Below are 27831 nucleotides of genomic sequence, written 5' to 3'. Positions count from 1 at the left end.
GTATCAATTGATTGTATTTAAGTTGAAGAAAAAGCTCAGTAACTCAGTTACTATTTGCTCGATATACTCCCATGTAGAAAGCTATACATTCATCTTGCTTTACTGTAACACCTCATCTTCTGAGGTTAGATGTACACTATCATGATAAAGGAAAACAAAAATCTGTGGCTAGTGCAATACCTGAATGGCTAGTGACTCCGGAAAACCACTAGCCACAGTGGCCGGTGGGTGAAAAAGTAAATGTCAAGCCCTGGCCCACACACACACACACAGCGTGTGCGGAGGAGAAGCAAAGCAGTGCTCTCTGGGCCTATGGAGTGGCCTCACTTTTAGTGGAGAGGACGTGTGAGCACCTCCCCACCTGGCTAGGAAGATGGTGGAAGGATGGAGTCTAATTCTGTTGCCATGGTGACTGTTGCCCTGATTTCTCTTTGTTCATGCATCTCTTTCCTCTCTGTGTCTCTGTCTCTCTATCGCTCTGTCTCTCTGACTGTCTTTCTCTCTGCCTCTGTCTTTCTCTATGACACACTCCCTTCTCTATGACACACACTTCTCCTCCACTTTGGCTCCTCCCCATCTCCTCTCTCAATATTCTAAAATAAAACATCCCATACTTTGCATTGACTGTTGCGTAAACTTTTAATGAAGTCTGTAAGCTTAGAAGAAGGGGGGAGAAAGATGATGAGAGAGAGAGAGAGAGTGAGAGAAAGAGAGAAAGAAGGAAAGAAGAGAGAAAAAGAAAGAGAGAGAACGAAAGAAAAGGAGACAAAAAAGCAAGATGGAGAGAGGAGGAAAACCATGAGAGAGGCTCAGCGAGAGAGATGTGCTGCTTGTTTGCCGTGACGCTATGATCAATCGCTCCACTCATCTCCATTAGGGAAAGAGTATGCGGAGTGGGGAAAATATCCGTCTCCAGGGCTTCTTATGGACCAGCAGTGGCCCAGGCATCTTCTACCGCAGACAGGGCAGCATCACGACCTCTATGGGTCCTTTCCATTATCCCGACTCCCGTCCTCCCTTGTAGGGCTGCACAATTAATCGAAAAATAATCAAAATCGTGATAAAATAGTGATATCGAACTCGTGATTTTAATTGGGATTTAATCGTGGCAATAGTGACCTACTTTTGAGAGTGTCCTTGAAGCCAGAACATACTGACAGGCTGGTGTTTCTGGACAGAAATCTGTCCACTTAAGTTTCATGCTATTGCCTTTACATAATTATTACAATTCATTTTATTTTGCTCATCCCGTATGTAATTCATTCTTGGTTATATTTCATCTTGTTATAATTTTCAAAAAAAATCTGCAAAAATCAATAATCGTGATTAATAATCATGATTATGATTTTGACCAAAATAATCATGATTTTGATTTTTTTTCCTTAATCGTGCAGCCCTACTCCCTTGTGCTTGTGGCCTTGTGATGACGTCGTAAGATGTCTTTTTTTTTTGATACTTTTTATTTATGGTATTTTATAGATGCAAGACAAATACAAAGACAAAAAAAACAGGGAAAAAACTAAAAAACAAAAAGAAAAATAATGTGGAGGTCAGGAGAATAAGCGCATATCACAGTCAATACAATACAATACAATACAATACTATCAATACAATACAATAGTCTCATTAACCTGTGTTGTTAGTTCTGTCATTTATGTAAACGGACCATTTAATCCACTTTCTTTCTCCAATTTCTTTTTGCAGCCTTAGGGAATAGGTCATCTGCTCAAGAAGATGTAAATGTTTTACGATGCCAACAAATGTGCCCACCGTAGGTGTATTTTTCTGTAGCCAATATTTGGTAATTGCCTTTTTCCCTGCTGCCATCATAATTTTTAAGAGGTACTCATCATCTTTGTCTAATTCCTCAGGAAAATGACCTAAGTACAGAAAAAGAAATGTCATATCCACACTATAACCCAACACCTTATCAATAACTTCTGTCACCTCCATCCAGTAAGTCTTAATGGAGGGACACAACCAAAATATATGAGCATGATCCACCATGTTTTCTCCACATTGTCTCCAGCAGCCCAGCTGAGTGTCTGTTTGTTTGCCCTTTTGCTTAGGGGTTATAAAGAAGCGGATCAGGTTTTTCCAGCAAAAGTCTCTCCACCCCAATGAGTTTGTAGTAGTTGACTGTATTTTCCAAGCATTCGTCCATATGTCCTCTGTTATTACAATGTCCAGTTCTTTTTCCCAGCGTTGCTTCACATATTCTGTTGAGTCCTTCTTAAGAGATCTGACAGCATGATACAGTTTACTTATCAGCCCTTTACTGCTCATGCAGTTGTACGCTCCAACAAATAATTGAACAACCTTAGAACACTCTTTCTGTTCAGAGTCCCTAACCTCTTTACAGAAATAATCAGACATTTGCAAGTACCTGTAAAAATCCTGCCTCCTCAGACCATGGACCTTACATAGATGTTCAAAACTGTGGAGTTTTCCATCTTTAACTATTGTACATAGAGATGTGATACCTTGATGGACCCATTGTTTGTATCTGAAGTCATACAATGATGGTTTATAGTCAGGATCATAAGCAGGCCAGCTGAGTAGTTTTACTTCCCTCTGGAGCTGATGGCGTTTAACCATTTCAAACCATATCTTAAATGATAAGTTCACCCAGTTGCTTTCTGTCTGTGGTCTTGACATATCCCTGTCAACACAACCCATAGATGCCTGTAAGGGGACATCTGTTAAAGATGTCTCTATATCTTTCCACTTAGCTTTATAAGATGGGTTGCATAGACAGACAAGTGGCCTCAGCTGAGCAGATATATAATAGTCCTTTATAGATGGGAGTGCCATACCCCCTTGCAACCGTGGCAACTGGAGAGTGGAGAATTTAACCCTTGGCCTCTTATTGTTCCACACAAATAATGAAATGTGCCTATTCCATTCTCTGAATTGTTTTGTAGGAATATCTATAGGAAGTGATAAAAAAAGATAAAGTAATCTGGGCAAGATGTTCATCTTAACTGTTCTAATTCTACTGCCAAAGTCAAGGGGGAGGAGACTCCACCTGTTAAGATCCTCATATATTTTTTTACTAACATTGTTGTAATTACGTTGGAATAACTGAGACAAATCTTTAGTCAAATAAACTCCTAAGTATTTAATTTGGGTAGAGTGCCAGTTAAATGTATATTTAGTTCTAAGTTCCTGCGTGGGAGCAAAATTAAATGTCATAACCTGAGTTTTATCTATATTGAGAACATAACCTGAATATTTCCCATATGTTTCCAACATGTCCATTAAAATAGGCAGGCCAGAGGCTGGTTCAGACAAAGTGACAAGTACATCATCGGCATATAGGCTTACTTTATATTCTTCTCCACCTATGGAGATACCCCTCAGTTTTTCCTCCTGCCTTATGGCCTGTGCCAAAGGTTCAATGAACAGGTTGAAGAGACTAGGACTGGCAGGACAGCCCTGTCTACATCCACGCTCCAGCCTAATAGGATCTGAAAGACTGCCATTTACCTTAATTCTAGCTATAGGGGAGGAATAAAGAGCTTGAATATAACTGATGAACTTATCCCCAAAGCCGAATCTTCTCATTACTGAATAAAGAAAATCCCAGCCCACTGAGTCAAAGGCCATGGCAGCATCTAAACTTAAAATAATGGCCCTTGACTGTGTTGTGTTGATATGTTCAATAATGTGGAGGGATCTCCTAATATTATCTTGTGTTTGTCTATTCCTAATGAATCCGGTTTGATCCTCATCTATTAGATCGTGCATTGCTGTTTCCATTCTTTTCGTTAAGATTGTTGCATAGAGTTTATAGTCTGAATTTAACACACTGATTGGTCTATACCCTTTGCAATCAGTCCTATCCTTCCCTTCCTTAGGGATGACAGATATGAATGCCTCTCTCCAAGATGGTGGGGTATATCCATCCTCTAATATGTAATTAAAGCAAGTATCAAGAAGGGGTACCAAATGTTCCCTCATGGTTTTGTACCATTCTGGGGGAAATCCATCCACACCAGGTGACTTGTTATTATTCAGACTTGAGATGGCATCATTTATCTCCTCCCCTGTTATTGGCTGAGTTAGTATGTCATTGATTTGTGTACCAATATTTGGTAGGTCTAAGGAATTCAGGAACTCTGTTATAGATTGCATATCTGCCTGGTCCCTATTAGAGTAAAGGGATGTGTAGTATTTCTCAAATGATTTCTGTATGTCATCTACATCTGTAACAATCTTATTCGTGACAGGGTCTTTTATCCTATGAATTGTATTTTCAGCCTGTTGTTTCTTTAGTCTCCAGGCTAACAACTTTGACGCTTTGGGACCAGCCTCATAATATCTTTGTTTCATAAATCTGAGTTTTTTCTCCACCTCCTCACTTAATATTTTGTCTATATCCTGTTTAACAAGTCTTATTTGTTGTACAATGGCGTGGTCTCTATTGGTGATATGCATTTGTTCAAGGTTCTTTAATTTTTCTTCCAAGTCTGACAGTTGCATTGTTTTTAACTTTTTTGATAAGGCTGACCAAGCTATTATCTTGCCTCTAAGGACGGCCTTAAACGCATCCCATAGCATACTAGGGTTTACAGTCCCATTATCATTTTCCTGAAGATATAAATCTAGCTCAATTTTCATCATAGACACAAAACTGGCATCATTTAACATACCACAGTTTAACCTCCAAAGGGTTTTGCGTTTTCTACCTTCTAAATGCAGTGTTATATGAATTCCTGCATGGTCAGAGAGGATTCTCTGGCCAATTTTACATTCTTTAATTCTGTGTAGATCTTTTTTATACATAAACACATAATCTAGTCTGGAGTGAGTTCCATGTCTCCCAGAGTAGAAGGTATACCCAGGTTGTGAACCATGTATTGCTCTCCACACATCACTCAGTCCTAGTTCTCTTATGGCCTTATTAATTATTTTTTCTTTGGGGGTTCTTTTCCTGTTTTTATTAGTGGTGTCTAAAGAGGGATTGAGTAAAGAATTTAAATCACCAGAGCAAATAAGCGTTCCATATGTCTCTGTTGCAATCAGATCAAACACCCTTTTAAAGAATGAAGTCTGACTCCCTGGAGGGGCATAAATATTAAACAAAGTCACTTCTTGCTGATCTATTTTGCATTTAACCAGAACAAACCTACCTTCTTTATCCCTTATTTCAGAAACAAATTCGAATGGGGTGGAGTTTGAAATTAGTATTATTACTCCCCTTTTCCTTCCATTTTTATATGATGAAAAAAAAGAATTTTTAAAACCCAGCTTTTTAAATTTTTCATGCTCAACTGCAGACAAATGGGTTTCCTGACAAAACATTATATTCACCCTGTCCCTTTTAGCCTTGGCTATCATCTTACTACGTTTTATAGGGTTGCTAAGCCCATTTACATTCCATGACAATATGTTATAACATTGATAGTACATTCATATTATCATTTGCATCATGTGATCTACACTCCCAGACCTCAAAGAAAAACAAGTAGGGAAAAAAAGGAAAACGTAATGGAACTTCAACTATAATACAGATAAATGAACAGGGCTCCCAACAAGAAAGGTGACACATCATCACCTTTAGGAAGAGGGAGGGAACTGCCACTAGGTGGGGTCCCTCAGTCAGCTGACGCAAAAACAAAAAAGATTTGTGGCAGTCTGATGACAGTGCATAGTATCAGCTTTACAAATATAAACAAAATAGACGACTATTCAGGCGAGTGGTTTCTCCTCATCTGAGGCATCCTTCCTGCGATATTCCTGTAGCCTCTCTCTCACCTGCTGTTGGTATTCTTCCCCTCTGTTGCGGGGCTTGATCACCTCCCATGGTAGCAGCTTGTCAAGCGAGGCCTCCGTGTGAGCCCCCGTGTTTCTTTCGCATGTGATCTTGCCCACGTCGAACCCACGCCTCCTCAGATCCTCTGCTGCTTGCGTCGCGTTGTAATAGGTGACCGCGCCGCCCGGTAGATGAACTCGCATTCTGGTCATCGGAGTCCGGAATCGTATCCCCCTTTCCTTCAGCGCTTTCTTAACAGGGACGTATTCCTTCCTTTTCTTTTGGACAGCTTCGGCATAGTCATGGTCAAAATACACTCGCTTGTCATCGTGGCTAAGACCTTTGTTCCAGGCTGCGGTGAGGATCTTTTCTTTCACTGTGAACTGGAGGAAACGAACCACCATTGAGCGTGGTGGAGCATCAGGGGATGGTTTAGCAGCCAGCGCTCGGTGAGCGCGCGTTCTATCCCAAGGTCGCAGCTCCATGTCGGGTCGATGTCATCACTGAGTTGGGTCTTAATCATATTCACCACAAACGCTGTTGCAGAAGTACCCTCTGCGTCCTCTGGTATTCCATAAATTCTGATGTTGTTTCGTCTGGCGTGCCCCTCCATCTCGGTCACTTTATCCCTCAGCGTTTGTTGGTTTGCCAGCAACTGGGTTAGCGTCTCCTTCACAGCAATGTCCCATCGCTCCGCGTCCGCCATGCCATGTTCAATCTCTCCAACTCGCTCAGTAACATCCTCAACTCGGCTGGTCACATCTTGAAGTTTTGTACGCATTTCAGAAGTGAACTCGTCCATTTGCTTTTTAATATCTTCTCTTAGACATTTACTAAATTCTTTTAAGTCCTTTTTCAGTTCAGTTCTTAGGCATTCCATTCCTTTAGCCACAGCTGCACTCACTGCTTCTCGAATTGTCTCCATAACTTCGCCATGTGCTCCTCCGTGTTTTTCAGCATCTCTCTGCTTTTCCTCGGTTTCTCGCCCTTTCGTCGTCTTTCCTTTCGTGGATTTGCCCGCACTCATTCTTGCAAATGAATTTTAAACAAAATATATGAATTTTTATCAAATTGAGTGGGAAAAAATAAAGCTGATACAGGAGCTCAGGTTTTACGCTGCCATCTCAACTCTCGCGCCACCGGAAGTCCGTCGTAAGATGTCTTTGACAACACAAGTTTATTTCACTGTCTCGCAAAAGCGCAATTCAAAGGTAATTTTCTCATTTGCTGTTGGGATGTTGAATGGGGGAAAAGTCCCCCAAAAGTTGTTTGTAGCTAGGCTGACAGCTCGGATACTTTACTGTTTTCTCCACGGAGGCGGGGTGTCAGCGAAGCATGACGTAGGGACACATAGACGCGAATTTTGCCAAGCGAAGCCAACTTCGGCATTCATTCCTATGAGAGAGGCGAAGGCAAGCGAACAGGAGCGAAGCGAAGCAAAATTATTAAAGAAAGTTTAATGTTATGCAAATGAGGAGCGAATTCGCCTACCGCGGCCCAATCAAATCAACAACACAATTGTTCCATTCCATTTGATTCGCTGCGACGGCCTGATGACGGTTGAATTTCGCCTCTCTTCGCTTCGCTCGCTTCGCCTCCTATGTGTCCCTACCGTCAGGCAACAAGCACAGGTTGATAATGGGAGTTAGGATAACGGAAAGAGCCCTATGTGTCTCAGGTACCTACATTTGCAGGCCAGGCGTCTTATTCTCCCCTCTATAGGTAACGTTACATTCTCTGACACTCTTATCAAGAGACACTCACACAGTACATGGAATGAGGAACAGGTCCAGTCCTACTACCACTATTCTGGTTTGTACCGGTATGTGTGTGTGATGGAATTGATGGAGTTTTGGTGGATGTGTGGAGTGGAGTGTGGAGTGTTTGGGGGATTAATTTAGAATATTATCACATTAATCCCGAGGGAAATGAAGGATAAAAGCGTCACTTTGTATAAAAGCGTCAGCTAAGTGTAATGTAAAGTAAAGTAGATGTAAAGAATGGAAGTAAATGATTTTGATTTGCCATAATGTATAATGTTTTGTTGTTGCATATATGTCTACTTGACTGGCATCTCTGCTGTGAGTGACCATATTGAAGGAGAGGCTGGTGTCTCTGCCCTTTCCCCTCCCTGACCAATTCCCCCAGGTCAGCAGCAGTGTCTAGGCTACTGTGCTGTATGTCTGTGTCTGGCTGTGGCTGCCTCTTTGGCTCTTTAAAGATTGATATCAGGTTAGAGGCTGGCTGGCCTGGCTTGGGGCAGAGTGCATTGCACTATATACTCTATGTCTGACTCTCTGTCGCAGACAGACACATTTACGCCCCCTTGCAGATATACATCCATGCACATGCAGACACAGAAGCACTCACTCACTCAGGCCCACGCGCGCACACACACACACACACACACACACACACACACACACACTCACACTCACACTCACACTCACACTCACACTCACACTCACACTCACACTCACACACACACACACACACACACACACACACAAAGAAACACACGCACACACACACAAAGAAAAAACACACACACACACATACACACACAACCACGCACGCACTCACATAGCCACACATAGGCACAGGTGCACACACAAGCAAGCAAACACGCACGCACACACACAAACACACACTCTCACACACACACAGGCAGACACACCATCTCGTCATTGCAGAGGTAATGGATGTGTCTGTGTACTCTCTACTCTGTGTACTCTCTACTCTGTGTACTCTCTACGTGTCTGGCCTTTGGCTTTGGGTTCAGCTGCTACTCCGCCCATGTGCAATATGTTCACCCTCACTGCTCTCCCTCCTGTCGCTACTATGTGCCAGTCTGTCTGAGTGGGGTGTATGTCTGTCTAGTGTACAGTATGATTGTTAGGCTATACCAACGGTTTGTCTTAGCCAGAGTTGTATGGTTGTGTGTGTGTGAGAGAGTGATAGAGAGAAAGAGAGAGAGAGAGAGAGAGAGAGAGAGAGAGAGAGAGAGAGAGAGAGAGAGAGAGAGGAGTGATTGAGAGAGCAAGAGAGAGAGAGAGAGAGAGAGAGAGAGAGAGAGAGAGAGAGAGAGAGAGAGAGAGAGAGCTCAGCCATCAGTCCTGTGGAGCGTGCTCTGGAGCAAAAGTGACATTTTGGGATCAGGGCGATCAGAGCGTGGCCGGAGAAATATGTGCCACGTTTAAATAATCCAACAGGTCGGAAAAAATTTCATCCCTTCAATAATAGATGAGGCGTTGTCAGGCCAGGCCAGGTGGGGGGAGGGGTGTATCTCTTTCTCTTTATGTCTCTCTCTCTAACTCTTTATCCCTCTCTCTGTGATGTTGAGATACAGTCTGGGGTTTCGACTGTAGTGGCCGATTCAATCCAGTCATAGGCACAACAGACACGAATTGAGTCTTGAAGAGTACAACATATTGATGTGTCTAAAAAACAATGCAAACTGTTGTGTGTATCCATCGTAATACACCATTATAGAAACGCAGTACAGCAGACGACGACAATTACATGGAATAGTGGATGAAAGCAACAGTAGCTAGTTTTTTTTCAACCCTAGAATTATGCTTTCAAAATTGTAGTGCTTGTGTGACCATAATGTTTCCATTTGTTGTGATTGGTCAACCCCCCTACTGTGAATGGATGTGGAAAGGCTAATTTTAGGTAGAGAAAAGTCACATATGGTATGACGAGCATCTCTCAACATACAGTATATCTACAGTATCCAAACTATCTGTTTTATACTGCCTCTTAAATCAAAGCCGTTTAATTACATGTTTGCTCATGTCACGTTGACCGAGTCAAACCAACATTCTGTTAACTATTTATGTTGAACAAACTCCTCCCACTAGTACATTTATTTCACACTTACAGGGTAAAAAAGAAAGCCCCCCCCCTCCATGGGTTTAGCTAGTTTACCTGCAGGCCAGGTGTGAGAGTTTACGTTATCAGGAGATGGGGGTTTTTAACGTTTTTGTTTTTTTCAAAGTGTGATTTTAACGCAATATGAGAATGCACATATAGAGGCTAGAGCTTCAGGGCCCCCTTGACTCTTGGGCCCCCTGGCCTGGGCCCAGTAGGCCCGTGCAGTAATATGTCTCTGGTTGAGGGCTGCAGAGACCCAGAGGCGCTCGCTCGCTCGGCCCTATTATTACACCAGCCTGGCAGGTACTGTATGGGGAACAGCCTATTCATTGCAACCCAGCATCTCAACCCCATATACATGCCTTTGGATGAGTGCGTGCGTGCGTGAGTGCGTGCGTGCGTGCTTGTATGTCTCTGTGCCACAGATATGGTTTTGGTTTTGGATATGAGTCTGTGTGAATGTGTGTGTGTGCGTGCGTGTGTGCGTGAGATATGCTTTTGGATATGGGTCTTGAGTGTGCGAAGAGGGAGGGAACGTGTGTGTGGCTGGCATGATCATTTTTCAGTTGTGGGAACAGCGCAGCGCAACACTAGCCAGCAGGTCATCACCATTTTTATTTTCCTTTTGTGTCTGCCGCTCCTGTTTCCCTCCAGTCGTCTCTGCAGCATCACTCACTTCATCTCCATTGCAGTGTCACCATCACCGCCACCGAGCGCCCCCCCCCCCCCCCCTCCACCTCTCCACATCTCTTCTCTTCCTGTGGTGTGGTGTGGCGGAGTGGAGTGTAGTGGAGTGGAGGGGAGGTGATCAGAGTTCTGTCTCCAGTGTTAATTGGCTGCATTTGTCTCTGGCTGTCTGGGGGCAGTGCCACTGTCCGCTCGTGTGACGTACGACAGAGCGGAAGCTTTCTACATCACTCTCTTTCTCTCTTTCTGCATCGCTCTTTCTCTCTTTTCCCCTCTTTTCGTCTCCTGTGCTTGTGGGTTTCATTTCTCTCATTCGTCTTTTGTCTTTCGTTTCCTACAGTACTTTGCTTGTGTCTCTGTCACTCTCTCCCTCAATCTTTCTTTCTTTTTACAGACACACATGCGCGCGCACAGGCACACACACACACACACACACACACACACACACACACACACACACACACACACACACACACACACACACACACACACACACACACACACACACACACACACACACACACACACACACACAGAAGTACAGCACACACTTCGCCCCTCTCTGTAGCTGAAGGAATTCCGGAACAGTTGTTTGTATCTGCATGTGTTGCTTTTCCTACATTCATGTATGCTGCTCACACTCCACTCCAGCCCATATGCAGGCACACACACCCTTCACATGCCCAGAGACAGATAAGGATTCAATGGGCCCCTTGTCTAGACAACAAGAAAGGCCCCCCCTCAATATGTGCTGCTAATGTACAAAAGGATTTAAGATTTTTGTTGTTGTGTGTGTTGTGTTTTTAAGTATTTCTGGGCTTTTTATGCCTTTATCATGATAGGATAGTTAAGATAGTGACAGCAATGTCGTGGGGGAGAGAGACGGACCGGGAAACGACCCAGGGCGGACTCAAACCCAGGTCCCCATGTACCGTATATGATACGAATGCTCTACACATGATAGGCCACAGCACATCCAGTGAGAATGTATGTTATTGGGGGTGGTGGTGGTGGTGGTGGTAGTTGTCTGATAAAATATTGTTGTTAAAAGTGCGATTTTATCACCTTTGGGTGACATGTGTAATATCAGAGTGAACCTGATGCCTGAAGCAATAGCGAAACGCATTGTTCACCAAATAAACTACCAGCAAAGATACCAGTGTGCGGTGATTCATCCTTCATTTACAGCGATTTTATCACAATATGACAATGGAAATGTTGAGGCTTGGGCTTCAGGGCCCCCTTGACTCTTGGGCCCCTGTGCTTGAGCCTGGACCCGGTAAGTGTGTGCGGTAATGTCGTTGCACATGCCACATGCCTCAGATGCTGGGGCTGCTTCAGATGCTGTGGCCATGTGCTCTCACGCCTCCACACGCCTTTTGTGTCATTCCACACACTGCTCAAGAATAGGGCTGGGCACTTAGTACGAAAATTATTTCAAATTGACAACGATCAAGCGTGTGAGCACTAGGCCTAATCATTGTTGTTTATTGTAAATGTATTAGGCATATATTAAATGCTAATCTCCTTTGTCACCATAGGGCTGCAATGTGTGGGTAATAATACAATGACATGGACAAAGAGCTAAGGACAGAGAGAAAAGATACATGAAAGGGGAAAGCAATTAATGGGGCATTGGGGCAACAGGTAGCCTACACAATGTAAATTCGAACTGAAACAGCAGACATATAATTCATGTGTCATTAGAGAGGAGAGCTGACATCTCGATATTACTCCAAGTAATTGTGTAAATTAATTAAACTGCACACACTTTTTGATGTGTGAGTGTTTCAAAGTCAAATTCACTGATTTTGTTTCTCTGCTATTGTGTTTGCCAGTCTTTATTGAAGCTGCGCTAGAGTGACCAGCGAAGTGTGGGAGAGAGGGAGAGATTGTGAGGAAGAAACAGCGGAGGAGGGAGGAGAGAGTGACAAAAGTTTAGCCAGTGGCATGATGTTGTGTAGTGTATACGGGCTGTCAGCAGGTGTTTTGAGTAAATGCCTGCCTACTTCTCACTCTATCTCTCCCCACATGTTTTGTCTCCATGTCTCCTTCCCACCATCGCTCAAAACCAGTCCTGACCAATCTTTTCTCTGCATTGCAGTGCTCTATCTACCTTTCCATCTCTGTCTCTCTCTCTCTCTCTCTCTCTCTCTCTCTCTCTCTCTCTCTCTCTCTCTCTCTCTCTCTCTGTCTTTTCCTCTCTCCCCCCCCATCTCCTTCCTTCTAGTGCAGATAAATCACAGGCATGCTGATGCTGGTCCCCCTCTCTCCTCCTAAGCCTCCTTAGCTCCTCCTACCACTTAGCCCTAGTGTTGCGCATTGCCATCCTGTTTGATTGACAGATATCAGCAGAGCCCACAGTAAAATATGCAGCGCTGATTAAACACTAACAGAGTAGGACCAACACCAAGAGTGTTCAATTTTTTAGTGAGTGAGTGCTGAAATTGACATTTCAAAAATTGAGTTCCTCTACACCACCCATTTCGACAAGTCCGGTGTAATTAAGTAAGTGAACACACTCCAGAGTCTTGTTATTTCAGGCCCTGTGTGCTCTGCAACACTCCCTCAAAAATGTTTTCCACCTCACCGATCAGATAGTGTTGTCCACGTTTAGACAGGAACGTTCTTCACCAGCTCCAACACAATGTTGTTGGGAGTGTTTGCTCCTGCTGAGAGATATAGTAGCTACATTATGACTCGCTTTACATAAGTTATATATTGACTAATATAATATACTATAACAGGTGTCACTAATGTTGTGCCCGCGGGCGCCAGGTAGCCCTCCAGGAGCTTCTGAGGTGCCCACCAAGGATGTTAATAAACAGTGACGACTACCAGATTTTAGTCACAGTTAAGCTTTTCTTGATTTAAATATGAGAATATTTATTCTTTTTAACCAATAAGCAAATTATCATTCAATAATATTGTGATTTGAGAATGATGCAAAGACATCAGTAGAGGATTTTGAACGAAAGTAGCCCTCGGGTAGCCCTCAGTAGCCCATTGTTGCCCTTGGTAGCCCTCAGACCCAGAAAGGTTGGGGACCCCTGTACTATAATATACTAAGTTGTATATTGACTAATTCTAAGTTGTATATTTGACTAATGCGAAGTTGTATTGACTAATACAATATACTAGGTTGTATATTGACTAATACTGAGCAATACAGTGCAGGTTTATATTGGACTTTGGCACAGCAACAATTGTTGGGTAGAGCTCAGAGGTGTCAAAAAAGTAAAAGTAAATTCATGGTGTAAGTACAACACTAGCACATGATATTACATAGCTGTTACACCATTTACTCCATTGTACTTAATGAGATAAATAGACTGTTGTCTATTTAAGCCTAACAAGGACCCGCCGCATACTAGATCCAACTAGTACAGAGTTAGCTGATCGTAAGTACACAGGTTACTCAGATAAATTGCCTGTTTTGGAAGGAAGCCGTGTTTCTCTTTTTTCACACCTTTATTAAAGCTTGAATGTAAGATGTCCTTATCATTCTTCAATTGGACCGAGAAGTGTTTGTCAGGGAGCGTTTAAACCTTGTTTTGTAATGGCCTCCTGGTAACAGTCCTATGACTTATCTCAGGATGACTAGAGAGACACCTGTTATGCAACCGTAGCCCCATAATGGACACTGTTGAAAGTGGCATGCTGTAACAGTCATTGAAAACTACCATAGCGCTACACTACATGACATAACTCAGGCCCTTAAGTAATGCAATACGACTTGGTCATTGCCGTTCTGGTAACAGCAGATTTATAACGCCGTGTCTGAACGCGTTTAACCAGCCTGCCACATCCACTCTCCACATGGCACCCATCCATCTGCCTGCCTCTCTGCCTCCCTTCTCTCTCTTTCTTTATTTTATTGCTTCCTTTCCTTCTCTCTCTCTCTTTCTCTCTCTCTCTCGTTCTCTGCCAGCCGTTCTTTGTTTTCCTAATGTGTATGTTGTCGTGTCCTCCATGACCAGACTCTTGAATCACCCTGTACAGGAAGGTGCTGTGCTGTGCTGTGCTGCGCTGTGGTCTCGTTTCCACCAATCAGAGACGGGCAGCCTCGCGCTCGGCGCTCGGCCCTGTCATAGCTGGCCGCGGCGGCTGAGTTCATAAAACAATGCCGTGCCAATACACCTGCACTCAGCTCATAACTCACCCTGCTGTGTGTGTGTGTGTGTGTGTGTGTGTGTGTGTGTGTGTGTGTGTGTGTGTGTGTGTGTGTGTGTGTGTGTGTGTGTGTGTGTGTGTGTGTGTGTGTGTGTGTGTGTGTGTGTGTGTGTGTGTAGGGGGGATTGCCAGTGGAAGTATTTGCTTCTCCTACACACACACACACACACACACACACACACACACACACACACACACACACACACACACACACACACACACACACACACTCTCTCTCTCTCTCTCTCTCTCTCTCTCTCTCTCTCTCTCTCTCTCTCTCTCTCTCTCTCTCTCTCTCTCTCTCTCACTCTCACTCTCTCTCTCTCTCTCTCTCTCTCTCACACACACACACACACACACACACACACACACACACACACACACACACACTCACACACACCTTCTTCCAGTCCACCCTTTCTCTGTGCTTCATCTACCTTGCGTGTGTTCCAAACGTAGGGATGCATATGAAACTCTTCACAGCACACACACACACACACACACACACACACACACACACACACACACACACACACACACACACACACACACACACACACACACACACACACACACACACACACACACACACACACACACACAATTGCAGGCTCTCTCTTACTCTCATGCACACAGTCACACACACACACACACACACACACGAGTAGTACATTATTAATCCTTAAGGCTACCAGGCTAAACCTGAAGCCCTCTTCGAGAGACCGTGTGAGCTTTAGTTCACAAATGCCGCACGCACTGCTAGCCAGTAGTAGCTTAAGTGTCTGTTGCTCACGTGGAGCTGATTGAATCTCTGCTTGACGTTTTCATTTGATTGAAAGGAATCCAGTACGCGGTGGCGGCCGAGCTAGACTTCTTTATTGAACCTTTACTAAAATGACTTGAGGCACTGCTGCCAGCGTACCACTTACTTACGGCCCTGAGAGGAAAGGAGAGGAAGGGGGAGTAAGAAAGTAGCAAAGCTTAGCCCCCCAGTGTTGGCACTGCAGCATCTTGGGCATTGATTGTTCACGTCTCGGTGGCCAGCATGAGGCTGATGATTTCCAGCCCAAAAAATGTTCAAAACCCGCCTGGAAGCACAAAATCCCGCCCAATTCTATTGATTTCTATGGCAAAAAGTGGGCGTTTTTTTCTGATAAATGCCATTTTTACCCGCACACGGCCATCCTAAGCAGCCCAATTGGGCGGGAACTAGCCCAATCTGGCAACACTGGTGACCGGCCTGAATAGGCCCGCCACTTCAGCCTGAAATCAGATCTATAGCTGGACACAAAACTATTTTTTTTCATAGAAAAGCTGCACTCTGTGTAGTTCTTGGATTTTACACGTATTTTAGTGGGTTAGCATGACAGACAGACGTTTCGGCCCAAGCCGCCTTCAGACGCCGTAAGAATCTGCACAATAGTTTCCCTGTGTCAAGGTTGTTTTGGGGGTATGATATTACAGGATGGGGGTGGAAGGGAGTTATAGAAACGGATCCAATACAAGTCCTCCTCGGTCTCTTTTTCAACGCATTGCAGTTATGCTAATATCAGGCAAGGCCAGTTCAGCTCTCACACGTATATGTTCCTTTAATTCTCCCTACTTTACATTTTCCTGGATATTTGATGAGGTTCAAGAAAAGCAGGCACCATATCTGCATTTCAGAGCTCCTTTACCCTGAATGTAATAATCTAAAGTAAGTTATTCCCTCTGGTGAAATGGTGACTTCTCTACATTCTCTTTTCCATGCTGAGAAAGAAAGAAAGAAAGAAAGAAAGAAAGAAAGAAAGAAAGAAAGAGAGGGGGAGAGAGACAGAAAGAGAGAAATTCCCATTTTTCAGCCTGTTGCTCTTTGATGGTGGAGAGTGTGTCTCTGTGAAGTTCGATTTGCAGCTCTTCGTATTCTTCCATCTGCTCTGCTCTGTTCCCATTCATATGCGTGAGTCACTCTGTGAAACGCCATGTGGATTGATTTAGCACTTTTCCTCTCTTCTGCAAGTGCTCTCTCTCTCTCTCTCTCTCTCTCTCTCTCTCTCGCTCTCTGTCTCTCTCTCTCTGTCTCTCTCTCTCTCACTCTCTCTCGCTCTCTCGCCCTCTCTCTCTCTCTCTCTCTCTCTCTCTCTCTCTCTCTCTCTTTGTTGTCCCTCCTCCTTTCTGGTTACTGTTGTGTGATGCAGATGCGACCCGGCCGGCATCTCACAGGAAGTTTAACTATTAAAGTGATTTTTATTTGGATCGTACCACCATGGGGGTGTGGGTGCACTGTGGAGTTAACTAGCTCGTCTAAATGCAAATGAGCATTAGGGTGTGAAGTCCATCTCGCAAATGCAAGAGAGATGTTTACATATGTCTATCAATGTGGAAGGAATAGAAAAAGAAAATGTGACTCTTTCTCAATCTCTCTCTCCCTATGTCTTTCTCTCCCTATCTCTCTCTCTCTCTCTCTCTCTCTCTCTCTCTCTCTCTCTCTCTCTCTCTCTCTCTCTCTCTCTCTCTCTCTCTCAATGACACACTCACTGTATACATTCATTTAGCTACCATAAGTCATGAAGTTTAATAAATTAATCCGGGAGGAAAATAGCTGACATAAATGATGAGACATTTTGCTGCCCATACTTGCAATACCTGGACAGACTTGCTTGACCGGAACACATGGGTTGTTTTGCTGGGTTGTCTGTTATGTAAATCATGGGTACATTAGTTTGTATATTGGGTTGGGGGAGGGTAGGACTGGCGTGTTGTGTTGGCGTGTTATTTTGTGGTTGGGATTCAGTTGCAAACGAAATCAGAGAGGGCAGGTGGGATGGTCGGCTCAACATTGCCTGAAAGCCTGTCTTGTTTAGCCAGGTAGAGTTTCCCCCTTTCTTTTTTTCGCTTCTCGGTGGAGTGCAGCCAAATGTGATGAGATGGCAATCTCACTTTTTCTTTTCCCACGACCTCGGTCACACATCACAGGCAGGTGGAGCAAACAGAACGTGCACACAAGACCAGGAGCACACAGTGGCCAGATGGGAGGCTGCATGAGAATGAAATGGTCCAGTGGAAAAGGTGCACACTGCCTGCCAACGGATAGAATGGCCGTATTAATACAATACATTTCATATAGTGCTTTTCATGACACTCAAAGACGCTTAAATAAATAGTATAGAGTTGTTAATTGTCCATTGCTGTGAGGCAATGCATCGCAGGTGGAAGAGGGTGGAGTTAAAAAAAAAAAAAACATCAAAACAATACCAGCAGTAGGTTAGCCACAAGAGTTAAAGAGTCGGTAAGTCAGTCAGTGGTTGAATGAGTCCTTACAATTTCGAATGAAAATGGACTAAACCATGTTACCACATTGAATGGCACTAGCAGGGCACCCGTCTCGGACATTTACGGGCAATTAACTCAAATTGGCAGGACAGCATGACAGACCCCTTCATGCTCTATATGTACACACATGCAGTTCAATCATAACAGGTAATAAGACAACAGTGATTATACTGAAGACTGGAATGAAGTGTCTGTATCTGAATGTTTTAGGTTTCACTATGGCAGTCACTGTTTGATTTTTTGGTCTATAGATTGATCTGTAGAATGATCGCTAAGTGGCAAGAGAATATTTGGCACTGAAAATGTAAACATGCAGCGTAGGGGGAGCCTCATAAGACCAACTAGTTGCTAAGAATGTCTGTACACTGACGAGTACATTGTGAATGCAAACTCATAAGCACACTATAAACATAATAGCTGTAGATTCGTTTGAAATGTACCAGCCTCTTTTGTATTTTACCAGCACTTGATGACTTATTGCTGGTTTAAATATTAATTGCTGGTATTGAGGCTACCATGGATCTGTGCAATGATGTACACAAAGAGTTATCACTCATTTGTCACGCAGAAGGCAGCAGTAAGAGTTATCTCTTTAGAAGGCTATCGTAATCTTTTGAAATGTGACACTTTTTGCAGTCGTCTCCTTTATTATGCTGTGTCAGTATGTAGTCTCAGTACACCACTATCACATATATTGCATAGCTGTGACATAGACTATGTTGTTACTGAAAAACACTAAAAGCCTTCTAAGAACCCACCACAAACTTCATCCAACCAGCACAGGTTCAAGTACACAGGTCGACTAGCTACTCAGATACGTTACCTGTGTTGGAAGGAAACTGTTTCTTTTTCCTTCTTTTACTTTTACGTTTTACACCTCTGCATGAATTATATTATATATTATATTCATGTTATACTTATACTACACACTACTCACCTTACAGCAATCTTAATATTAGCCTTCACACAAGATGTTGTGCTGAAAAGTACCCACATTTTTAACAAAGTGACTATAAGCTTTATAGTCCTCAAACGGTCGTGATGGTTGAAGGACATTTTACTTTTCATTAAGTGCAGTGTGTGCTTCTGTGTGGCTCAGCTTAAAGTGACCGGAATTAACCTTTCAGTGTGGTAGCACCAGATTTAGAAAAGGCCAAGAGTCGCAAGACCTCTTCACGGAAGGCTGACCGCTTGTCAATGGTCGAGAGGTACCATTTTCCCCTTAATTTTTAGTTGCCCTCTATTCACAAGTTATTTCCTTCTTGTCATGTGTTGACGTCATGTCACTCGCTACTTTGTGGCGCTGAAGATGTGATATTAAGTGTAGTCATAAAAGTTAATTGCAAGAGCACATTAAACGTTTCAGTTTCTTTACAGTGCTTTTAGATGTCCCTTAATTGAATTGGGACCTATGGCAGTCCAAGCGACTCCTTATTCCATTATTAAACATAGTATTAGCACACTTCAGAGACGTCACCACTGGGGGGACTGTGTGAAAGCTATTGGTCGGCCAATTGTGGGGCCTGCCTTGCCTTGCCTGCCTGCCACGTTTGCCTTCGGCATGCCAGGTCTTAGTTATATAGCTGCCTGGCACCAAGTCCCCACAGACATGCTCACAGAGCTGATTGCAATATCAGCTGTTTGAGCTCCCGGCCTTTCAAATCGCTCAGCAGCAGGGTAGAGTATGGCGACGTATGGCGGCCCGCTCTGGCCATCTTTCCCTGAGTGGTAGCCCCAGGGCCTAATCCGCTCCCTGGGTCTCCGCAGTCCCCCAGGCAGCCCCATGCCACGCTGCCCCACTGATCAGGACTTCAGCATATTCATGAAGCATGTACCTTTTATTGCGGTGTTTCTTAACCAAAAGTGGGGCGCGGAGGGGGTCCTGGGTTGGTCGCCGAGCTGTGGTGTAAAAATGTATCAATTAATTCACCCTTTACTTGTCAGTCACTAAATTAAAACAAGAGGCGGTATTGAATCAATGACTGTCGAAGAAAGAATGAAACGTGGATTACACTCCTCTCCACGAGTTGATGGACATGTTTCATGCTGATGAATATCATCCAATGCAATGATATATTTTTGATAGATTTGATGTTTGACGAACAAAATATTGGGTCACAACATAATGACCATGGAAAATTGTGGGTCCCGAGACTATTTCAGTTAAGAACCCCAATTTTATTGCATGGGGCATGGTTTTCATAACCTGGTAACGAAGATGCACGAAGCACTAGGGGTCTCGCGAGAACCAGGCTATGGTTTTCATGCCTGTATGAAATATGTAGCCATTACTGGGTTGATGGCATTCAACTGTGTATACGGTACAGAGAAGTGTGCCAAATTCCATTCCATGACTAATTTACATTATCATGATGTGCACCGATTCGTCTAATGAATATCTCTATTTTTTTTGCAGCCATGTGGTTGTGTTTCTGAGCGCTTTGAAGTAGTGTGATAATTATTCCTCCACGGACCTTCTCGTGCCAGATTCAGAAACCCAGAACGATACACCAGGGCTGGTTCCTATAGACAAGCCGTCAGTCAAGAGCTGCTGCAGGGCTTTTGGCTCTTCGAGACTGAATTTGTACTTCCAGTTGGGCCTTGTAGGATTTCAATAGCCTGCCTACAGTACATCCTTAGAGGCACATGATTTCCTCTCCACGTTTTGTTACTGACTGTACACCTGGTCTCATTGTCCTGTGTGTACATTTACCATGTTTTTGCCAGCCAGCCTGCTCGTGCCTCAAAGCACCACAAAAAAGGGTGCTAACTAATGTGCTGTTTCCACGTAGCAGGACATTTTTTTAGCAGGGTATTTTTTTCTCATGTTGAGGTGTAAAAGCAACATGTGGATAAAAAATAAATCCTCCATTGTAACAAATGCATTTCAGCCCCCTAAACAGGATATTTTTTTCTCCTGCTTTTTATACCTGGATTTTAAATATCTGCTACGTGGAAACGGAAGGCCAAAACCAATGCAAAACCAATGCAACCAGGAGAAAAAAATATCCACATATAAAAATATCCAGCTACGTGGAAACAGCACCTAAGAGTGAACTAGCAGAGTTGTCTACAGTAGAAGTAGAAGTAGAGATTACTCTTAGAGATGTAATTACAACACTAGTAGCATGATATTACAAAGTTTCAACTGCATAATATCTTACTACTAGTGTTGTAATTACATCTCTAAGAGTGCTTCTACCTGTGAAGGAGCGGGTTTTACGTAACATAAATACATCATGGCTGCACCATTAACAAAATTCAACGATTTTAACTGTTACTGAGGGAGAATACGCCTCCGGGGCAAGACTCCCTGTGATCTTGATCAGCACTTTGTTTTGCTGTGTCATGTGGTCTGGTTCAGGTGGCTGGTGCTTTAACACACACGGCTCTTTGTCCACAGCCGTTCCCCCTGCCCTCATTCCATACAGATGATCTGAGTGGAGCGGCAGTTTGGTGTGTAAACAACATGTATGATCTCATGTAGCCAAGCTCATCTGTCTCACTTGCACTTCAAAGAATGTGGTAATTTCTGCCATACGAGAGGCCTTCAAGGCACTTCTGTCAGTGTTCAGTACATACGGAAAGCCAACCACACATGGTGAATGATGCAGTGTTAATTCAGCACTCAGACAGTTGAGGGCAACACCCACAGTGTAAAAAGAAAAAGAGGAGAGTGCTGCATTAGGCCAACTGTTTGAAGAAAAATCAGGTGCTCTTCAGAAAGGACATGAGAAATGTTGGTACATTGCTTGTGACTATTCCCAAAATGTGAAGGCCCAAATAGTAGGCTCGTTGTTGAAGGTGGTAGTCTTAAAGATACGAGGCACTCTGATTTTGGTGGAAAAAAAATAGATAAAAATCCTTTATTTTAATGGATATGTCTTCATCAGGGCAAACTCAACCCATAGTGTTGTTTCTACCTTCAAAGTGTTGATTTTAACATTGCGGAATCTACTGTATAATGTGCGCACATTACACACATGCATAAATGAACAGCTACGGCTATTCACACTGTACAATGCAAGGCCTAACGACTAACCCTCCCCCTCCATAGCTGGGCTCCCCCTGATTGAGTCCACGTGGAATACTACTTCACACCAAACAGGAAACCGATGACCTCATCGCATCCTGCCAGATTTGGCGCGCGTCCCTGTGACATCGTTCCCTCAGGGCGCTGCTTGTGGAACCTTCCTAGTATGTTTCTGGGAGACACATGGCTTCTCCATCTGAAATGTTGCCTCTTTATTTCCTATATACCAGTGATTCTCAACTGGTGGGTCGGGACCCAAAAGTGGGTCGCGGTAGGTTCCTGGGTGGGTCGCGGAGCTGTGATGCAATGCATTAAAAATGACTATGATGTTGAAGACGGAGTGAAATATGGTTAATAGGCCTTCTCCTCTCCACTACTTAATAAGACACATTGTATATCAGCATACAATGCAAATAATAATGCATATTATGAAATGCATGATAATATTTTTTATTATTATTGGAAGAATCTGACGGTGCGACACGCAGTTTGGGTCACAACGTATTGATCACGGCAAATTGTGGGTCTCAAGACTATTCCAGTTGAGAAACACTGGTATATACCATCAGGGCTCTGTTTAGTACATTCAGTACCTGATTGTAGGCCTAGAGAACAGCACATTATTAACGACACCTTTATTGAGAGAAATCTCTGATCCTAAATCATATGGCATTATACTGTATATGGGGTGAGCAGCATATGGGATATGTACTGTAACTGTACACAAGTAAGAACATAATTTATTTTCATCGCCACCTGAAGAACAGCACCGCATCTGCACCTGTAGCTTATACAGACTGTGGAGGAAGAGAAAATGAATGGGGAAAAAGGGGGGGGGGATGGGTTATGCTGTCAGCACGGTGATCTGTGGAGCACAGGGAAATGATGTGTTGGACCAGAAGGGAGAGTAAACTCTGCCTATGAACACAGTAAATTACAGACTCTGTGTTGGCAAGGCTGAACCGCAACAAACCGAGAGCCCCCTGTTCATCTATATAGTCTCGCACAGACACATGTAATTATAGCCTACGCTATTGGAAACGACAAGTGAGGAAATGCTGGTTGGTAGACAGAATTAGTTAACGTGGCCAAGAACACTTTGTGACAAATTCAGGTCAATTTCTGTGATGTTGTGAGCACAGCTGTAGACGTAACCCCAGATGTAGCCCCTGCAGGAGTTGATGAAAGTATGTGTGGGGCTGCCCTGCAATAGGAATAGGTCATAAAACACAGTGAGAGGTACCCCCCTCCTCTCTCTCTCTCTCTCTCTCTCTCTCTCTCTCTCTCTCTCTCTCTCTCTCTCTCTCTCTCTCTCTCTCTCTGTCCCTCCCTCTCTCTCTCTCTCTCTCTCTCTCTCTCTCTCTCTCTCTCTCTCTCTCTCTCTCTCTCTCCTCCTCCCTCTCTCCTCTCTCTCTCTCTCTCTCTCTCTCTCTCTCTCTCTCTCTCTCTCTCTCTCTCTTTCCCTCCCTCTCTCGCTCTCCCTCTCTCTGTAAATGGGCTTAGATGTAATTCCCTATTGTTAGGAGCAGATACATTTTTAAGGGTCAGTGTTTTGCTGGAGTGAAGCCTCAGAGTCCAGAGAGAGAGAGACGAGCCTCATTTAGGATTGCCTCTAGCTACGTTAGGTGTAAGTCTGAAGACCTCGCCCATCCCATCCCATGCCTCCCCTGACATATTTCTGCTGCTAATTAAATCGTATATGCTGCAGGCCTCTTTGCAGGCCTCTCAGTGGAGTTACATATGTCATGTTTTGCCATGACCCCCTTTTTACATGACTTGGCTTCAGTTCGCGTCATCACATTGTGTTGGAGATTAACATGGGCCTTTTCTTGTTGTTATCCTCATTGTGTGAGTCACATTCACATGTCACATTCACCACCAAGAACTATATTTTTTTATGCTGTGAGGACCTAGAAACGAATAAAAGAACATTTGTTGTGCGGAGACAAGCGTTAGTATGACATACCATACATTGTTGTACTTTATGTATACGTCCAGTATACATGGGTTCTACATTTTTGTTTGCTCCTGGCTGCACGACACTAGCTGCGCACAACTCAACCTCTGATTGTTGGAAACTGCTGCCGGTCAAAAAATTAGCTCACATGGTTGGCTGCCTGTGTCTTGCCCCTCCTCTCAACATTGTGTTTATAAACACGGTGAACCCATGTATATAATTGTCATTTCACAGAAGTGTTTCTAGAAACTGATGTGGATTGCATGCTGTCGCAGCATCCCCCCCTTCCCCCTCTTCTGGCTCTGCCTGCCTGCCTGGCTCATCATCCAGGCTCATGGTTCTGGTTTTCTCCTTCCAGAGTCTCTCTCTTTTTTTTTTTTAAAGGAGTCAGTGCAAAGCAGCCGAGAGGAGTTTGTTTTCTTTTCTGTGAACTGCATGCCTACCGCAGTTGTGTCACCGCCTTTTCTCAGGACCTTGGTCTCCAAGTCGGATGCGTCAGAAAATAGGAGAGCCATTTTACTCTAGCTCAGAATCAGAAAAGAGAGAAAGAGGTAAATGCTGAGATTTTTAAAAAGGCAGAGAGAGGTATATTATAGACTGAGTCAGGAAGAGAGAGAGAGAGAGAGAGAGAGAGAGAGAGAGAGAGAGAGAGAGAGAGAGAGAGAGAGAGGCTGAAAAGGAATTCAAGTGATGGAATGTGGAGAGAGGTGGGGACAGGAGGAGAGGAGGGGACAGCTGAGTGAGTGCGTGCTGGATGTGGAGCTGGGTGAGGAGACGAGAGTCGGGAGTGAAGTGAGGAGAGCTGAGGTATGATTGGCAGTGTGCGTGGGCGTGGGGGAAATGAATCATGGCCGCCTTTTCTGCTTCTCGTTATTCTGAATACCTGCCTGGTGTATCCCCCCTCCTTCTCATCACTGCAGTGTCTATGGTGTCTTGTGCAGCCTGATAAAAAGGAAGAAAGGAGTCGCACACTGGAGCTGGATGCAAAATCAAAAACTGTTCAACCTGGGAACACTGATGAAGGGCTAGACCCGAAACGTTTGTCCCCGGTCTGTCGGTTTTATTTACTTTTTTCGGCTTTGTTTAATACAGTTTTTGATTTTGCATTCAGCTCCAGTGTGCGACACCTTTCTTCTTTTTTGACATACTGCTCTTGGAATTGCGCACAGAGCGAAACACTCAGGATAAGACATTGGCGCGGACGCCACCCCACCATTACTATTCAGTGTTCTTGTGCAGCCTGCCATCTTCCTCATCACAGTAGTCTTAGCAGCAGCATCATACACTTTGGAGATCCATCTTCAAAGCTCTCTGTTGCTCTCTTCTCGACCTCCCTCCTGGTGCTGTAGATTCTTCTTCTTCTTCTTCTTCATCTGCTTCTTCTTCTTCTTCTTCTTCTTCTTCTTCTTCTTCTTCTTCTTCTTCTTCTTCTTCTTCTTCTTCTTCTTCTTCTTCCTTTCTCTCTCTCTCTCTCTCTCTCTCTCTCTCTCTCTCTCTCTCTCTCTCTCTCTCTCTCTCTCTCTGCCTTCCGTTTCCCTTTCAAAAATGAAAGGCTAGGTTACATACATCATCAAAAGGCAAGGCATTTGATCACTGTGATCTACTCCAACCAAGTGAGATCCTTCCCTCACTTCCTTCTACTTAATCCCTTTTCACTCTTTTTCCTCGCTTCCTTTGTTCTCTGTCTCATTCTTCCCCGCTGGTTACTCCCCAACTCCTCTGTTTTCTCTGTACCCGAGAGTGACATTTGTTGGTCGTGCTGCTGTTGTTGGTGACGCTGTTGTTGGTGGTGTGCTTGTGTTAGAGTACAAGCGTGGTGGTGGACTTTTGGCTGTCGGGCTTTAGCAACTCGCCAGTCTGTTGCACTAAAACAATCTACTGAACACACACACACACACACACACACACACACACACACACACACACACACACACTCACACACACACGGAAGCACGCACAATTTTGTTCTGAAATTGAGGAGGCTTTGATGGTTATGCTTTGTGACAGGAGTCACAGAGACAGCCCTGTTGAATTAATCATTACACAAGGCATGAAATTCCCTCCTGTCTCCCTCTCCCTCCCTCCCTCCCTCCCTCCCTCCCTCCCTCCATCCCACACACCAACTTCCCTCACTCACACAGATTCCCATTCAGACCCTTTTTGCTAGTGGTCACTGCTGCAGTTCTTCTTTCATTCACCCCTCTCATATAACAAGTGTTTTGCATTTTTACCTTACCGTATGTGAATTCATTTTTGTTGACTATATAAATTAAACTGGTTGCTGTTTGGTAGGATGTTGGTACAGTTCAGTTGCTGCAAGTTGACCTACTTTTTTATTCAAAATGATTATTCTATTGGCATTACCATAACCTCTCAAATTCTTAAAATATTTCATATTTTTGATTTTCACATTTGGTGAAAGGTTGGTTAGATCTAAGGTGTGAAACCCTTGTCTGAGACAGGCAGTAGGCAATGAGTAAGCCTCCTGGTTTGGTATCGTGTTTAGGTTTAATGTGTATGAGACTGCTATACATGCTGTGTTCTCCTTATCACATGGCCACCTGCTCGTGGTAGCGCGCCTTCCTAACCTCTACTCTCAACCAATGAGCCTGTTATAGCAATTCATTGTTAACCCCTTAAGACGCGGCTTTATACATTTGTTGTTACCAGTATGGTAATGACCAAGCCGTGGTGCATTACTAAAGGCCCTGTGTTGTGTCATAGTATTGTAGTGCTATGGTAGTTACATTTCAATGACTATTACAGCATGCCACTGGAGGTACGGCGCGCATTAAGGGGTTAAAGCATGCAATTATTAATTTATAATTAATTTATTTTCTTACTTCTTTTTATTTATTCATACATATGGATTCATACATATGGACATTATTTTTTATTTTCTCTCTTTAGGCAAAACTCCTCAGACAGCTCAGTCGGTGTCCTGTTTTGGGGCCCGCTGCTGCTTCTGGGAGGACCATGGATTTTTGATATTGTCAACATAAAAAATATCAAGAGTCACATGATCTCTCTTTTGTTTTTGGCAGGTGATATCACTCAGAAAGGCTATGAAAAGAAGAGGGCAAAACTACTCGGCGCCTACCTGCCTCATCCTCCAGGTAACCTTTTGTAGGGGGTCACGGTCACCTCAGCTTTGCCCCCTTCTTTGCCCTCTGCCCTCTGCCACCCTTTTTCCAGAAGACTGCACTCATCCTCTCATCCTTTCATCTCTTTCATCATTTCATGTTTGTCAAGCACATCTAACTTGGAGATGGAGATCACCTATAGAAGTATGGTTTCTGTATTCAGCAGACTGTTTTTTTCAAGTGCCAAGTTATGAATGCATAATTTGGTACTTAAAACAAAAGTCTTGAAATGCAGTAGTAATAAAAAAAGATAAATAATTAAGTATGGTGTAGTATGAGTATAGTGTATTCCCAATACGTCACACTCTGCTACTTTTCATTATATTGCAAGATTCCATTCCAGAGTGAGGAATCTTGCCACCTTCATTGCCCTGTACACTTGAAATAATTATAGTTAGATTGCAGTTTATAGATTATAGTTTATAGACTATAGTTGAAGAGTTTCGTTGTCAAAAAGTGTACGTATATCCATTTGTTGGGAAATTGAGTTCCATTGCGTTGCAAAATGCATTTTATGTAGGTTTAAAAAGTATGTTCTCAAAATATTTGAATTGCTTGAATTCACGCACAGATTATAGGACTTCCGAAAAGTAATACAATTTCCAATAATAAAATGTAAAATACAGGTGGTGGATACACCGTCTTGCAACGATACTCTTCAGTTACATTCTCATTGTACTTGTCTGCCTTTTTTACATGTACTTCACCTTCACCTGGCCATTGCACAAAACTTGCATGTCGAACGTTGTGTGACAACGATAGTTGTAGGTCAATGTACTGCAAAAAATACTTTTGCAGTAGCCTCAGCTAGGCAGATTACTGGTGGCAATGAAGTACGGGTAGCATCTGTTTTTTGTTGATGCTTGATATTTGGGTCAAGGGAGCAGGCAAG

General features: G+C 43.6%; 1 protein-coding gene across 8 annotated transcripts in view; it reads left to right on the top strand.

The window, feature by feature from the left end:
• Positions 1–27831, top strand: part of dip2ca (disco-interacting protein 2 homolog Ca) — a 163352-nt gene that overhangs the window by 37428 nt on the left and 98093 nt on the right. For all 8 annotated transcript variants that reach the window (XM_063206607.1, XM_063206608.1, XM_063206605.1 and 5 more), the window contains exon 2: positions 26841–26912. In XM_063206607.1, the coding sequence (XP_063062677.1) occupies positions 26841–26912 (72 nt within the window). The remainder of the gene's footprint in view (positions 1–26840; positions 26913–27831) is intronic.

This window comes from Engraulis encrasicolus, chromosome 9 (assembly GCF_034702125.1).
Source record: "Engraulis encrasicolus isolate BLACKSEA-1 chromosome 9, IST_EnEncr_1.0, whole genome shotgun sequence".
NCBI lineage: Eukaryota > Metazoa > Chordata > Actinopteri > Clupeiformes > Engraulidae > Engraulis > Engraulis encrasicolus.
Note: the sequence above shows the minus strand (reverse complement) of the source record. Positions and strands in the feature narration are given on the sequence as shown.